The 13128-nt window shown below is 39.2% G+C and overlaps 1 protein-coding gene across 2 annotated transcripts in view; it reads left to right on the top strand.

Annotated features, from left to right (window-relative positions):
- The window catches only part of LOC104590620 (heat shock protein 70 (Hsp 70) family protein), a 66254-nt gene extending 57058 nt beyond the window's left edge, over positions 1-9196 (top strand). For both annotated transcript variants that reach the window (XR_016085209.1, XM_088902572.1), the window contains exons 13-14: positions 8388-8460; positions 8562-9196. Coding sequence is in view for 1 of the 2 variants with exons in the window: in XM_088902572.1 (XP_088758698.1) it covers positions 8388-8460; positions 8562-8768 (280 nt within the window). In the remaining variant the exon portion in view is untranslated. The remainder of the gene's footprint in view (positions 1-8387; positions 8461-8561) is intronic.
- The last annotated feature ends 3932 nt before the right edge of the window (positions 9197-13128 follow it).

Genomic DNA, 13128 nt, shown 5'->3' with positions numbered 1-13128 from the left:
TGGGTAAGAGTTGTGATCTCTGTTTAACAGAGGTAACGGAAAGGCTAACTAATCAGAACCGAGCCTTGGAACCAGATGGAACCCACATTCCTTATCAAGGCCAGACTGTTTCTGTATCCAACTCCAACACTCCCCATCTTCCCCACCACAACCCAGGTAATCATGTCCTTTCGTTTTGTGATACTAATTGTTGCTTTTTGACTTTCGTGCCAAATACAGATCCCAACCCAGATGTTGCAGCCCTTGAAGGAGGGGATGGGGTGAGAGAAAATAGAAGCAACAGGGAGGGTCAGGAGAGAGAAGTAGGGAATGAAGGAGAAACAGAAAAAAAGAAAAGAATCCTGGGAATCCTGGAAATCCTAGAGTGTCTATTAAATGAAGCAGTGGTGGAAAACAGTTAAAAGAAAGGGTCAGAGGGAGTTAGAGTAGAGGGTTCTGAGGAGGAAGGAGATGGAAGGGGGGAGACAACAATAGGGGAGGGAAGTAGAAATTCAAGTGTAAGAGATGTAATTAGTGAGGATTCTGTGGCGGGTTTTGTACAGAAACTGGGGTGCAAATTGAAAGATCCAAATGCTCTCAAAGTATTTTTGAAAACAAAGAAAGAAGAAGCAAAATCTAAAAGTAGAAGAGTGAGTGAGGCTGAAAGGCTGCTAAAGGAGGTGGGAGGAGATAGAAGTTTGAAGGTTAAAGGAGAAAGAAGGAAGAGGAATAACTGAGGGCAGGAGGGTCTAAGGGGAAAGAAGATAGTTAGATGAGGATCTTAAGCTGGAATGTCAGAGGTTTGGGAAGTGCTAGGAAGAGAGCAGTAAGAAAAGAGGCCATCAAGAAAACAGACCCAGATGTGGTACTTTTGCAGGAGAGACCAAGAGAGCAGATTTTGGCATTAGGTGGGCAAGGAGTGTTTGGAGAGGCAGGGGGATTAGCTGGGCGGCTCTACCTTCTTGGGGGACTGTGGGGGGTGTTGTCACAATGTGGAAGAATGAAGTACTCATAGGTCAGGAAGAGTTAATAGGCCAATTTTCAATTTCCTTGAAGTTTAAACAAGTGGAGGATGGGTTTGAATGGGTGTTTACCAATGTATATGGTCCAAATGATTACAGAGAGAGAAGGAAGTTGTGGGAAGAACTGGCCGATATAAGGGGACTATGGGAAGGGCCTTGGTGTCTTGGAGGTGACTTTTATGTTATAAGATTCCTGGAAGAGACAAATAGTCTGAGGCGGAGATCGACCTTGAGTATGAGGAAATTCAATCAGTTTGTGGATGTTTACGAGCTTAAAGAGATCCCACTATCACACAGCTGTTTTACTTGGTCCAATCTCCAAGTGAACCTGATTTGCTCTAAGCTGGATAGATTTCTCTTCTCAAATGATTGGGAAGAACATTGGGGAAATCTAAACTCTAGAGCATATCCAAGGGTGACTTCAGACCATTGGCCTATTGTAATCTGTAGGGAGGAAGTGAGAAGTGTTGGTCCTGCTCCCTTTAGGTTTGAAGACATGTGGCTAGGACACCCGGGGTTCATAAAGAAAGTCAAAGAGTGGTGGCTAGAAAGCAATCCGACAGTGAAATGGAGTGGAATGAAGTTTCATAAGAAGCTCCAATATCTAAAAGGCAAAATCAAGGAGTGGAATCTGTTAGAGTTTGGGAGATTAGAGGAAAGAAAGTGAATAGTGACTGTACAAATTGAGGACCTGGATGGCAAGGAAGAAAGGGGTTGTCTTACAGAAGAAGATAAGGAGATAAGATGGAATTTGCGTAAACAGTTAGAGGATTATCTTCTTCAGGAGGAAATATGTTGGAGACAAAAAATTTTCATGTGATGGCAAGTGGAAGAAGAAGGAATTTTGTATCAAGTCTGGAGATTGAAGGGGTTACAATATCCACCCAAAGAGAAATAGCAGGGGCTTTTGCAAATCACTTTAGGTCTATCTTTAGAAAACCCCTAAATAATAGGGTGTGGATTGAGGGTATGGAATGGCCAACTTTGCAGATAGATGATAGCGATTGGTTGGAAAGGAAATTTGAAGTGGAAGAGATAAGGGAGGCAGTGTTCTCTATGGATAGATCAAAGGCACCAGGCCTAGATGGTTTTACGATGGCTTTTTATCAAGATTGTTGGGAGATATTAAAGAAAGATCTATGGATTGTGTTTGATGAATTCCACTCTAGAGGGTGATCAACCTAGGGCTGAACTCCACTTTTATTGCACTTATTCCTAAGAAGAGGAATGCATGTCACCCAAAGGATTTCAGGCTGATCAGCCTGGTCATCAGCCTTTATAAGATTATCACCAAGGACTGTCCATCAGAATAAGGAAAGTGCTCCCAACAATTATAGCAGATAATCAAGGAGCCTTTGTGAAGGGGAGACAGATAACAGATCAGATTCTGATAGCAAATGAGAGCTTGGAGGAGTTTAAGAGATCCAAGAAAAAAGGGTTGATTTGTAAATTGGATTTGGAAAAGGCTTATGATTTGGTGGATTGGTCTTTCTTGATGGAGGTGATGACCAATTTTGGTTTTGGGGATAATTGGTGCAGATGGATCTTGGGTTGTATCAGGAACTACCATTACTCCATACTGGTAAATGGGACAGTGGTCGATTTCTTCCCAGCCTTGAGAGGGATTAGGCAAGGAGACCCCCTCTTTCCCTTCTTATTTACTTTGGTAGCTGAAGTTCTGGGGAGACTAATTAATAGAGTAGATTCCAGGGGCTTAATCAGAGGTTGGAGAGTTGGGAGGGAGCTTGTGCCACTCACACATTTGCAATTTGTAGATGACACCATACTCTTTTGTGAAGCAAGGGACCCTAACAGGGTTAGAAACTTGAAGCTCACTATACGACTTTTTGAGCAAATGTCAAACCTTTAAGGTGAATTTTGAGAAGAGTTGTATAGTTGGGGTAAATATGGGCAAGGGGGAGATTTCTAAGGCTGCAGACTTATTAGAATGTGCAATAGCAAACTGGCCCCTTAATTACCTTGGTTTTCCATTGGGTGATAACCCTCAGAAAGGTGAGTTTTGGGTTCCGGTTGTGAAGAGGTTTGAAAAGAAATTAGCAACTTGGAAGAAAAACTATTTGTCTCTTGGAGGGAGAACCACTCTAATCAGATCTACTTTAGCTAACCTTCCTGTTTACTTTTTGTCAATCTTCAAGATTCCAACAAAGGTGGCTAGTAGATTAGAAAAAATAATGAGAGACTCTCTGGGAGCCGAGGGAGGAGAAGAAGGACCATAGGGTGGGGTGGGAGATGGTTTATAGGAGTAATAGGGAGGGAGGTTTGGGTATCGGGAATTTAAGGAATAGGAACTTGGCTCTTCTGGGGAAATGGCTTTGGAGGTTCTCATTGGAGAAGGACAAACTTTGGGTGAAGATAGTAGAAAGTATTCATGGGGTTGTAGCAAATGGATGGGGCTCTGGGATTCTAGCAAGGAGTACAAGAGCATCTCCTTGGAAAGCTATTCAAGCTATTCTACCATTGTTCTCTCCATAGATCAGGTATGACTTGCACTCAGGCAATCTCGTTAATTTTTGGGAACATGTTTGGATTGGGGACTCCTCCCTAAAAGACCAATTCCCAAGCCTTTTTGCCCTTTCCACTTTTAAAAATGAACCGGTGTCTTCATTCATTGTTCCTTCTAATTCTATTTCTGGGATTGGCTGGAATTTGGGCCTGCGAAGAGATATCAGGGACATAGAGCTTGATGGTATCCCATCACTGTTATCCATTCTTGAAGGGGTGTTCCTAGAGCCAACAAAGGCGGATAGTAGAATTTGGACTCTCACCCCCTCTGGTTCTTTCACTTGTGCCTCTTTCTTTAGCGCTCTCACACATTCTTCTTCTACGGGCTTGTCTTTCCCTGTTAAAGAGGTGTGGTGTCATCCTATACCTCCTAAGGTTGGGAGATTTTGTTGGGAAGCCTTTTTGGAAAGAGTTAACACAACAGATTTACTTCAAAGGAAAAGACCCAATAATTGTTTTTGTCCTCACTGGTGTGTCCTCTGTAAAGCTGATGGTGAGTCTAGATATCACTTACTAATCTCCTGTCGGTTCACTAACGTCATTTGGGAGTGATGTACTTCTTTGTTTGGGTGCAGGTGGACCCCCCTCCCCTTTGAATGTGCAAAGCCTATTCACATGTATGCCATTTCGGCCAACAAAATGGGCCAAGTTTATGTGGAGGTGTATGAGGGCTGCAGTCTGTTGGACTATTTGGGAGGAAAGAAATTCGCGAATATTTACAGATAAGGAGAGAAGTTTGGAAGCAATGCTGGAGGTCATCCACATTAGGGTAATACACTGGCTGAAAACCTTGGCTCTGTTCGCAGAATTCTCAGTTGATGAACTGCAAAGAAAGTGGAAGGTGATAGCAGAATTTGTTCCAATGAGGAAGGCCTCAAATGTTTGTTGGATCCCCCCTCCCCATGACTTTGTTAAACTGAACTTTGATGGCAGCAGCTTGGGCAATCCAGGGCCATCCGGAATAGGAGGAGTAATAAGAGATGAACAAGGGAAGCTGTTAGCTATGTATTCTGGACCAGTTGGGGTGGGAGATTCTTTGAGAGCTAAGATTCTTGCAGCTCTTGAAGGGGTACAAAGAATCAAAGATATGCATATTAACAAGTTGATCATAGAAGGAGATTCTGAAGTGGTGGTAAACCGGCTGGAAAATGATAGTCTTAGACTTTGGAATTACAGTAATGAAAAGAGGAAATTCAAGTGGCTGACTAAGGACATGGAAATCGAATACAAATGGGTAAAAAGAAGTGCGAACTCTTTGGCAGATGGTCTAGCTAGACAAGGGGTGAACAGACATTCTATTTTTTGGGCTGTCTTGTAATTTTTGTTCTTTTGATGCTTAATGGTTGTTCTTGGGAGCTAAGATTGTTTAGCCCCCTTGCCTGTAATTTTCTCATAGGAAATTCAAGTGGCTGACTAAGGACATGGAAATCGAATACAAATGGGTAAAAAGAAGTGCGAACTCTTTGGCAGATGGTCTAGCTAGACAAGGGGTGAACAGACATTCTATTTTTTGGGCTGTCTTGTAATTTTTGTTCTTTTGATGCTTAATGGTTGTTCTTGGGAGCTAAGATTGTTTAGCCCCCTTGCCTGTAATTTTCTCATAGGAAATTCAAGTGGCTGACTAAGGACATGGAAATCAAATACAAATGGGTAAAAAGAAGTGCGAACTCTTTGGCAGATGGTCTAGCTAGACAATGGGTGAACAGACATTCTATTTTTTGGGCTGTCTTGTAATTTTTGTTCTTTTGATGCTTAATGGTTGTTCTTGGGAGCTAAGATTGTTTAGCCCCCTTGCCCTGTAATTTTCTCATAGGAAATTCAAGTGGCTGACTAAGGACATGGAAATCGAATACAAATGGGTAAAAAGAAGTGCGAACTCTTTGGCAGATGGTCTAGCTAGACAAGGGGTGAACAGACATTCTATTTTTTGGGCTGTCTTGTAATTTTTGTTCTTTTGATGCTTAATGGTTGTTCTTGGGAGCTAAGATTGTTTAGCCCCCTTGCCCTGTAATTTTCTCATAGGAAATTCAAGTGGCTGACTAAGGACATGGAAATCGAATACAAATGGGTAAAAAGAAGTGCGAACTCTTTGGCAGATGGTCTAGCTAGACAAGGGGTGAACAGACATTCTATTTTTTGGGCTGTCTTGTAATTTTTGTTCTTTTGATAATTAATGGTTGTTCTTGGGAGCTAAGATTGTTTAGCCCCCTTGCCCTGTAATTTTCTCATATTTTTAATATTTATTCAATCCACAGTTATTGATTAAAAAAAAAAAAAAAACTTTTAAAGTTAAATTGCCCCATGTATCTCAATATCTCAGGGTCCCTTTGGTTCATAGCCAGAATTGAAATTGGAATCACAATCCCTCAGAATCGGAATCAGAATGGTCTATTCCTATAGTCTGTTTGATTCAGATAGGAATTGGGATCAGCTGGAATGGGATTTTATTCCCGAGGGGGAGGGAATGGCCATTCCCTCAAATGGGGGAATGCTATTCCACCAGGAATGGGAATGACATTCTGATTCCACCCAACCAAACAGTTGGAATTGGAATTCCAGACCCCTATTCCTGCAAACCAAATGGGCTGGAAGTCTATTCTCAAACTCACAGGAAAATTCAATTCTTAGACCTACATTATTGGTTCTCAAAAATTTCATTGGTTCAATGAGAAACAAACAATTGCTGAATCTAACCTAGAAAGTCTTAATAGGTGAAGTTGTAATGCTTAGATAGCTTCAGGAAACTTTACCAAAGCTGAAATTCAGCTTATTGAGTCATTCTTTTAAACTTCCAGTTCACCTAGCTCCCATAGGACTACCTGTCCTACATCACCCCATCCTTAACCCACCTTACTCCTACACACTAAGTACCACTTAATCAAGTGATCTTTACCAGTGTCACCCTGCTCTCACAAAAGGTCTCTCATAATCTTCTCAAGTTTTTAGCATTACATTGGGATTCTGATAAATAGGTGGGTTGGTTAGCAAGAATCATCATCATCCATGCCTTTCTATATGGGGTCAAAGATTCAAAGTTCAAACCCTAGTTTAAAAGAAGAGAAGAAAATAGGAGTTTGAAAGAAAGAATGGGCGGCAATACTCTCTTCCAGCCCCTTGTTGATATATAAATGAGGGTTTTACAATAATACATGCATAGACAAGTATGCCCCTGCTTAGGTGGCAGCAAAAATACATAAGAACAAAACATAAAAGACAAACATAAGCCTAGGCCCATTACACCCAAACAAAACAAGTACATAAATGACTCCATATGGTTAAGACCCACAACACTCTCCCTCAAGCTGAGCATAGATATCTTTCATGCTTAGTTTGCACATAAGCTCCTGAAATCTCGATTTAGTGAGTCCCTTGGTGAACACATCTGCTAATTGTCTTGCAGAAGGCATGTAAGGAATACACAAATCTCCAAAGACAATCTTTTCCCTCACGAAGTGTCTGTCAATTTATTGATAAAAAAAAAAAGTGTCAATTTCAATATGTTTTGTTCCATTGTGCTAAACAGGATTATTTGCAACGTTGGTTGCAGCTTGATTGTCACAATACTACTTAAAGGGTCCAGTGATACATTTCCCAATTCACTGAAGAGAATTTTAAGCGAAACTATTTCAGCAACACCGTGAGCCATGGCCCTATTCTTAGTCCAGTACCGTTTGTTTCTTCTCCAAGTGACTAGATTCCCCTACAAAGGTGTAATATCCTGATGTGGATCTCCTATCCCTAGGGGAACCAGCCCAATCAGCATCAGTATAAGCCTTCATATTTGTAATATAAATTATAAAAATGAAAAATGAACCAGTCAACCTTTAACCGATTGATTCAGTTCAGTTTTGGTTTGAATTTTTAAAAAAATTGATAGGATTGGTTTGGTTTCAAATATGAGCTAAACCCCTAGCCAAATCTAGTGTTGAAGTTGAGTATAGGCTATAGGACCTGGTGTGATTGAGAAACCTATTAACTGAGTTGGGTTTTCCTGTGACAGATTCTATTTTTTATGTTGTGAAAACTAAGCTAAGCATTGCTTATTCAGCATAATAGAACAAAATATATTGAAGTTGATAAGCACTTTTTCTATGAGAAAGTTGAGAAGGGTAAAATATGTTCTCCGTTTGTTAGCTCTAGAGATCAACTAGTTATTTATATACGAAAAGTATGTTTACTCTGTCATCTGCACCATAGTGGGTTGTGTAAAAAGTTGTGAAATATACAGCTCAACTAGAGGGAGTATGTTAATTTGTCTTATACTTGACATAAGGGTATTCTTGTCATTATACTTATTTTTATGATTTGTCCTATTCAAATAAGAGTTTAGGGTGCTGCCTACTTCCTTCTTCTTCTTCTGACTCTATTCTATGGCAGACTACATCATAAAATGTATGAGGTCATTCTCAAAGATTGTTCTTTTACCTACAGTTTTTGGTATTTAAAGCTAGTTCTACATTTGACTAATTAGAAAGATGTGTCATTATTTGTATCTTCTTTTATTAGGGATACAAGTTATTGTATCTACTGTTGTTGGCAATTAACAACAAGAGAAAATAATGAGAACCTAAGTTGTTCATGTGATTGCATTACAAGCAAAATGGCGGTGACAATCGTCTTGCTTGTGAAATTGCATACTTAGCACCAGCATTGTAATTCCATTACTCAGTCCTTGTGGAGGACAATAAACTGTTCATATATAATTTAGTCTAGTTAAACTTGTGTTTTATTTTCTCCTTGGTGTTTGATTTGCTTACAATTACATATTTCTCAACGGCATTGCATACAACATTTTAGTCAGTGCTTGTAAATGACAATAAACTGTCTAGATGTACATATTTTCTAATCGGGTTCTTTTTACAGAATTTCTGGATTTAACAAACCGGCGTTCACATCAGAAGAAGTCTATGACAAGGTTATTGACCTCCAGGACAAGGTATGGACAATCCTTTCTTATAAAAAGAAAGCAAAACATAAATTGCAAATTCTCTCTCTAAGTTGTATTAAACTATACCAATTGGTGAAACCTTTATACAGGTTGCCAGCATTAACAAAATTCCTAAACCGAAGCCAAAAGTTGAGAAGCCTCTCAAGAATGAAGCTGATAGCAAGGAAAAGAACACAAGCACCTCAAACTCAACATCAGAGGAGACATCCTCTCAGACAGACCAATCCACAGGAGATACTGCTCAATCATCAAACGACAAAGTTGAATCCGAAACTGAGGCCCATGATGAGCTGTGAAAACTGATACTTATGCAAGCAATTCTTCTCTCTTCACTATTGGTAGTAGAAAAAGATATACGTGAGATCATGGTGGTCGCTTCTGCAACCCAGCAATTTTGGAAACAGTAGAATTATGGATTTAGCCTTTTACTTTTATGACAAAAGGTCCTTGAGACCCATGGCTTGCCATCATTGAAGCCCTGAAGGACTTGATGAATAGAAACTGAAATCTACTTTTTTCTCAGTGCAGTTAGTTACGATGCTTCATTAAAACCCCACGCTTTTTGGGGGTACATAAACCTGCATTGAGTTGAAAGTGAAGTTACCTCAATGGTTGATATCAAGGTTTATTTTCTCTGATTCTCACTTGTATGATGTATCATTGGGTCTGGATATTTGTCTTAAACATTTTGGTATTTATTAATTTAGATACATGCTTTCTTTTATCTTCCCCCTGTGAAATTGTGCAACATTTTGCCTTGCCAGATTTTGTAGATTAGATCAGAAATTAAGTAGTTGTTTACAATTATTTGTTAGCTTTACCAAGAAATAAAATAAAATAACCTGAGATGGTGCATACCTGGATCTACTAGAAACTGGTTACTGTGACAAATGCTGTGTAAGTGCAACCAAAGTGGAGCTGGTATTTTTGGTACTTGGTAAATAACAGATTTGGCCTTAGATACTCAAGAGTCGAGTCAGATTTAATCAACATCTTGAACCATGAATGGTATAAATTGAAAATATATGAAAAATAAGTTAACAGATCTATGTCGTTAGCCCCTTTAAGATATTTTTTTATTTGACTTTTTTTGTGACTGAAATACCCTTATTTGGTCATTTGTCCCTCTTTGATGTGAGTGCAAAATATGTAGGATTTCTTTGGTTCCAACAAATCTGTTCCTAATTGTTCAATGACTCCTCTTTTTTTATCAGCAACAGCTACAGAAATTTTCATTAAAGGATAAAAGAATACAGCATTTGGGTAACCACGGGGACCCCATTGTATGGTATCCTCGTATTTATAAAATACATGCAATGCAACCCTTGAGAGAACAATCCCTGCTAATATCTCCCCCCATTTGATTTACAATTGAGCCCAAAAGCATTGCCCTCTATTCACCCCTTATTTTGCTAACTAATCAGTCAAACTATTCGCTTCTCTTGGAATCCAATTAACTTTTAATTGTATGCCCAAGAAAAACTTTTTTTTTTTTTTTGTGATTTCACTCCTATCTCCGTTGCTTTCTGTACGACAAAAGCCACGGCCAATAATTCTGTCCTAGTTGAATTGTCTCTCGTAGATACCTTGTTACATTCATCATTCTTAGTGTTGGAGAGTAGTCAGAGTACAGTTCAAATTGTTGGTCAGGTAGGATGATCAACGAATCAAATGCCATTTATATGGTTAAAACTAGGGGTGTTAATGGACCAGTTTTAGGTTGGATCCATCCAAACCAAAATCAATTTGGACAGATTGGATGGACCAACAAGACATTGAATTGGACCAATCCAGACTTAATTGTCCAAAGTGTTTATTGGATTGGATTGGACTTGGTCCATCCGTAAGCCTCGGTTTGGAAAGAGTAAAATGCAAATATGTACAGTGCAAATACATAGAAAATAATACAAAATATAAGGTTTTGAACTCTATATATTTGCATTTGTACTCCTTCCAAACTAAGCATAATGGATTTATATTGGATTAGATTGGATTGAGTCAATATCTGGTCCATTGATAGAAGATAAGAATTTAGGTGTCAATGGACTATGTTTGGGTTGGAATCAATCTAAATTAAAACGAATTTGAACAGGTTGGATGGTTCAGACATTGAATTGGACCGGTCCAAAATGGTCCAAAATATTCATTAGATTTGGATTGGACCTGATCCATTTGTAATGGATTCACATTAAACTGGATCAGATTGGACCAGATCCCCTAGTTAGAGCATAGTTCAACGATTGCTGATAGTTGGGATGAATCAGACACCAATAACGTGGTACCAGCCTCCAAAAGTCTGCAAAGATAGCAAGTAAAGAATTTCTAGCCAACCTAATTTTAATTTTTCTAGAACCCATAGTTAAATAACTTCTATCTAACCTAACTTTAATTTTAATTTTTCTAAAACACATCAACCTTAGGCATTACCTATGGTTCCAACACTCCAAAAGTCTACAAAGAATCACTTAACAGGTAAAGAACTTCTACTCAATCTAATTATAATTTTTCTAGGAGCCATTGGCATTGAGACATTATCTATAAGTTCACATATCAATTTAGTCATGCATCTTCTTTCTTTTCACAAAAAACATTCAATTTAATACAAGACAATTTCCTTCAATTATGATAGCATCTTTTTAGGAGTAAATAGATGGGCCCTCTATATGCTAAAACCATTGGATTAGGAATCGTTTTAAGAATCGATTTACAGTGAAACCAGGATGATACGAATAAGCAAAGAAGACAAAAGGGAAAATAATAATCCTTCATATTTTATTCAACAGGTTACAGCCCTTATTTATAATTGAGCTAGGGATACAAGGTTGGCTACCTAAGTTAGAATACAAAGAGGATATGTACAGCCAATTTTGATAGGACTATCTCTCCTAGAATTAAGGAGATAATGATAGGATACTAATTGTGATAGAACTATCTCTCCTTAATTCTAGGATAGTAATTTTGATAGAATATTAACATCCCCCCTCAAACTCAAGATGGTAATGTATCAATCATCTAGAGTTTGCTAACTAGAGCACGGAAGTGAAGAGGAGAATGAACTTTGGTAAATATATCGACAGACTGATCCTAGGAAGAGACGGGAACAAGGCGAACAGTACCCTCGAGCACATGATGATGAATAAAGTGACAATCAGTCTCAATATGCTTAGTGCGCTAATGGAATACATCATTGTGGGCAATCTGTATGGCACTACGATTGTCACAATAAAGTGAGGTTGCAGATGAATGAGTAAGTCCCATGTCATGAAGTAACCATAACAGCTCGGTGGTAGTGTCAGCAAGAGCTTGATATTTAACTTCAGTACTGGAATGAGAGACAACCGTTTACTTCTTACTACGCCAAGATATAAGAGAATCTCCAAAAAATAAGCAATAACCAGTAGTGGAGCGGCTATCAGTAGGATCACCGGCCCAATCAACATCAGAGTATGAGATCAACTGAAAAGAGGAAGAACTAGAGTAGTGAAGTCCATGAAACAAAGTGCCCTTGACATAACGGATGATACGAAGCACGGCATCATAATGAGTAGTGCAAGGGGCAGACATGAACTGACTTACAATATGAACAGCATACGCAATATCAGGACGAGTAACAGTAAGGTATACAAGACTGCCAACTAGTTGACGATATAAGGTGCAGTCACTAAGAGGAGTACCATCAGTGGCTGTAAAATGGGCATTAGGCTCAATCAGAGTGTTAATAGTCTTAGTATCAGTGAGTCCTGCACGAGAAATAAGATCAGTAGCATACTTGGCCTGAGACAGATAATATCCCGATTGGTTGGAGGAGACCTCAACGCCTAGGAAATAATTGAGGCGACCAAGATCTTTCATTTCAAACTGTTTGCGAAGAAAAGTCTTAAGAACGGAAATGCCCTACAAATCATCGCCAGTAATGATCATGTCATCCACATAAAGAAGGAGAAGTACACAACCCTAAGAGGTCTTACGGATGAACAAGGCATGATCATAAGTGCTAGATTTAAAACCAAACTGACAAATAGTAGAGCTGAATTTGGAGAACCATGCTCAAGGTGCCTGCTTAAGTCCATATAGAGCCTTACGGAGACGACAAACTTGATTAGGGAGATGATCATAACCAGAAGGGGGCTGCATATAAATCTCTTCAGAAAGATCGCCATTGAGAAAAGCATTCTTAACATCCATCTGAAATAGCTACCAGTGCTTAGCTATAGCAATTGCAATAAGACTGCGAATAGAGGTGAGACGGACAACCGGGGCAAAGTCTCCTCATAATCAATGCCATACTCCTGTGTGAATCCTTTAGCTACCAATCTAGCTTTATACCTCTCAACTGAACCATCTACTCGTGTCTTGATTTTGTAGACCCATTTACAACCAATCATGGATTTATCTAGAGGCAAGTCAACTAAATCCCAAGTGTGAGTGCTTGTAAGAGCTTGGATTTCTTATACCATTGCTTTCTGCCATAGAGGGTCAGTACTAGCCTCACGATAGGTGCAAGGCTCGTATAAAGATGCAATGGTAGAATAATAATGAAAATCATGAAGAAGAATGGAAGGTTTAGTGACCCTACCAGAACGACGGAGTGGAGCACTAGAACGGTCAGAGCGAAACTCATCAGGAGCAATCAAGGGCTCAAAAGAAGGTAGAATT

Source organism: Nelumbo nucifera, chromosome 4, assembly GCF_055504915.1.
Source record: "Nelumbo nucifera cultivar China Antique chromosome 4, China Antique-T2T, whole genome shotgun sequence".
NCBI lineage: Eukaryota > Viridiplantae > Streptophyta > Magnoliopsida > Proteales > Nelumbonaceae > Nelumbo > Nelumbo nucifera.
The sequence above is the reverse complement of the archived record's forward strand: the minus strand, read 5'-3'. Positions and strand labels throughout refer to the sequence as shown.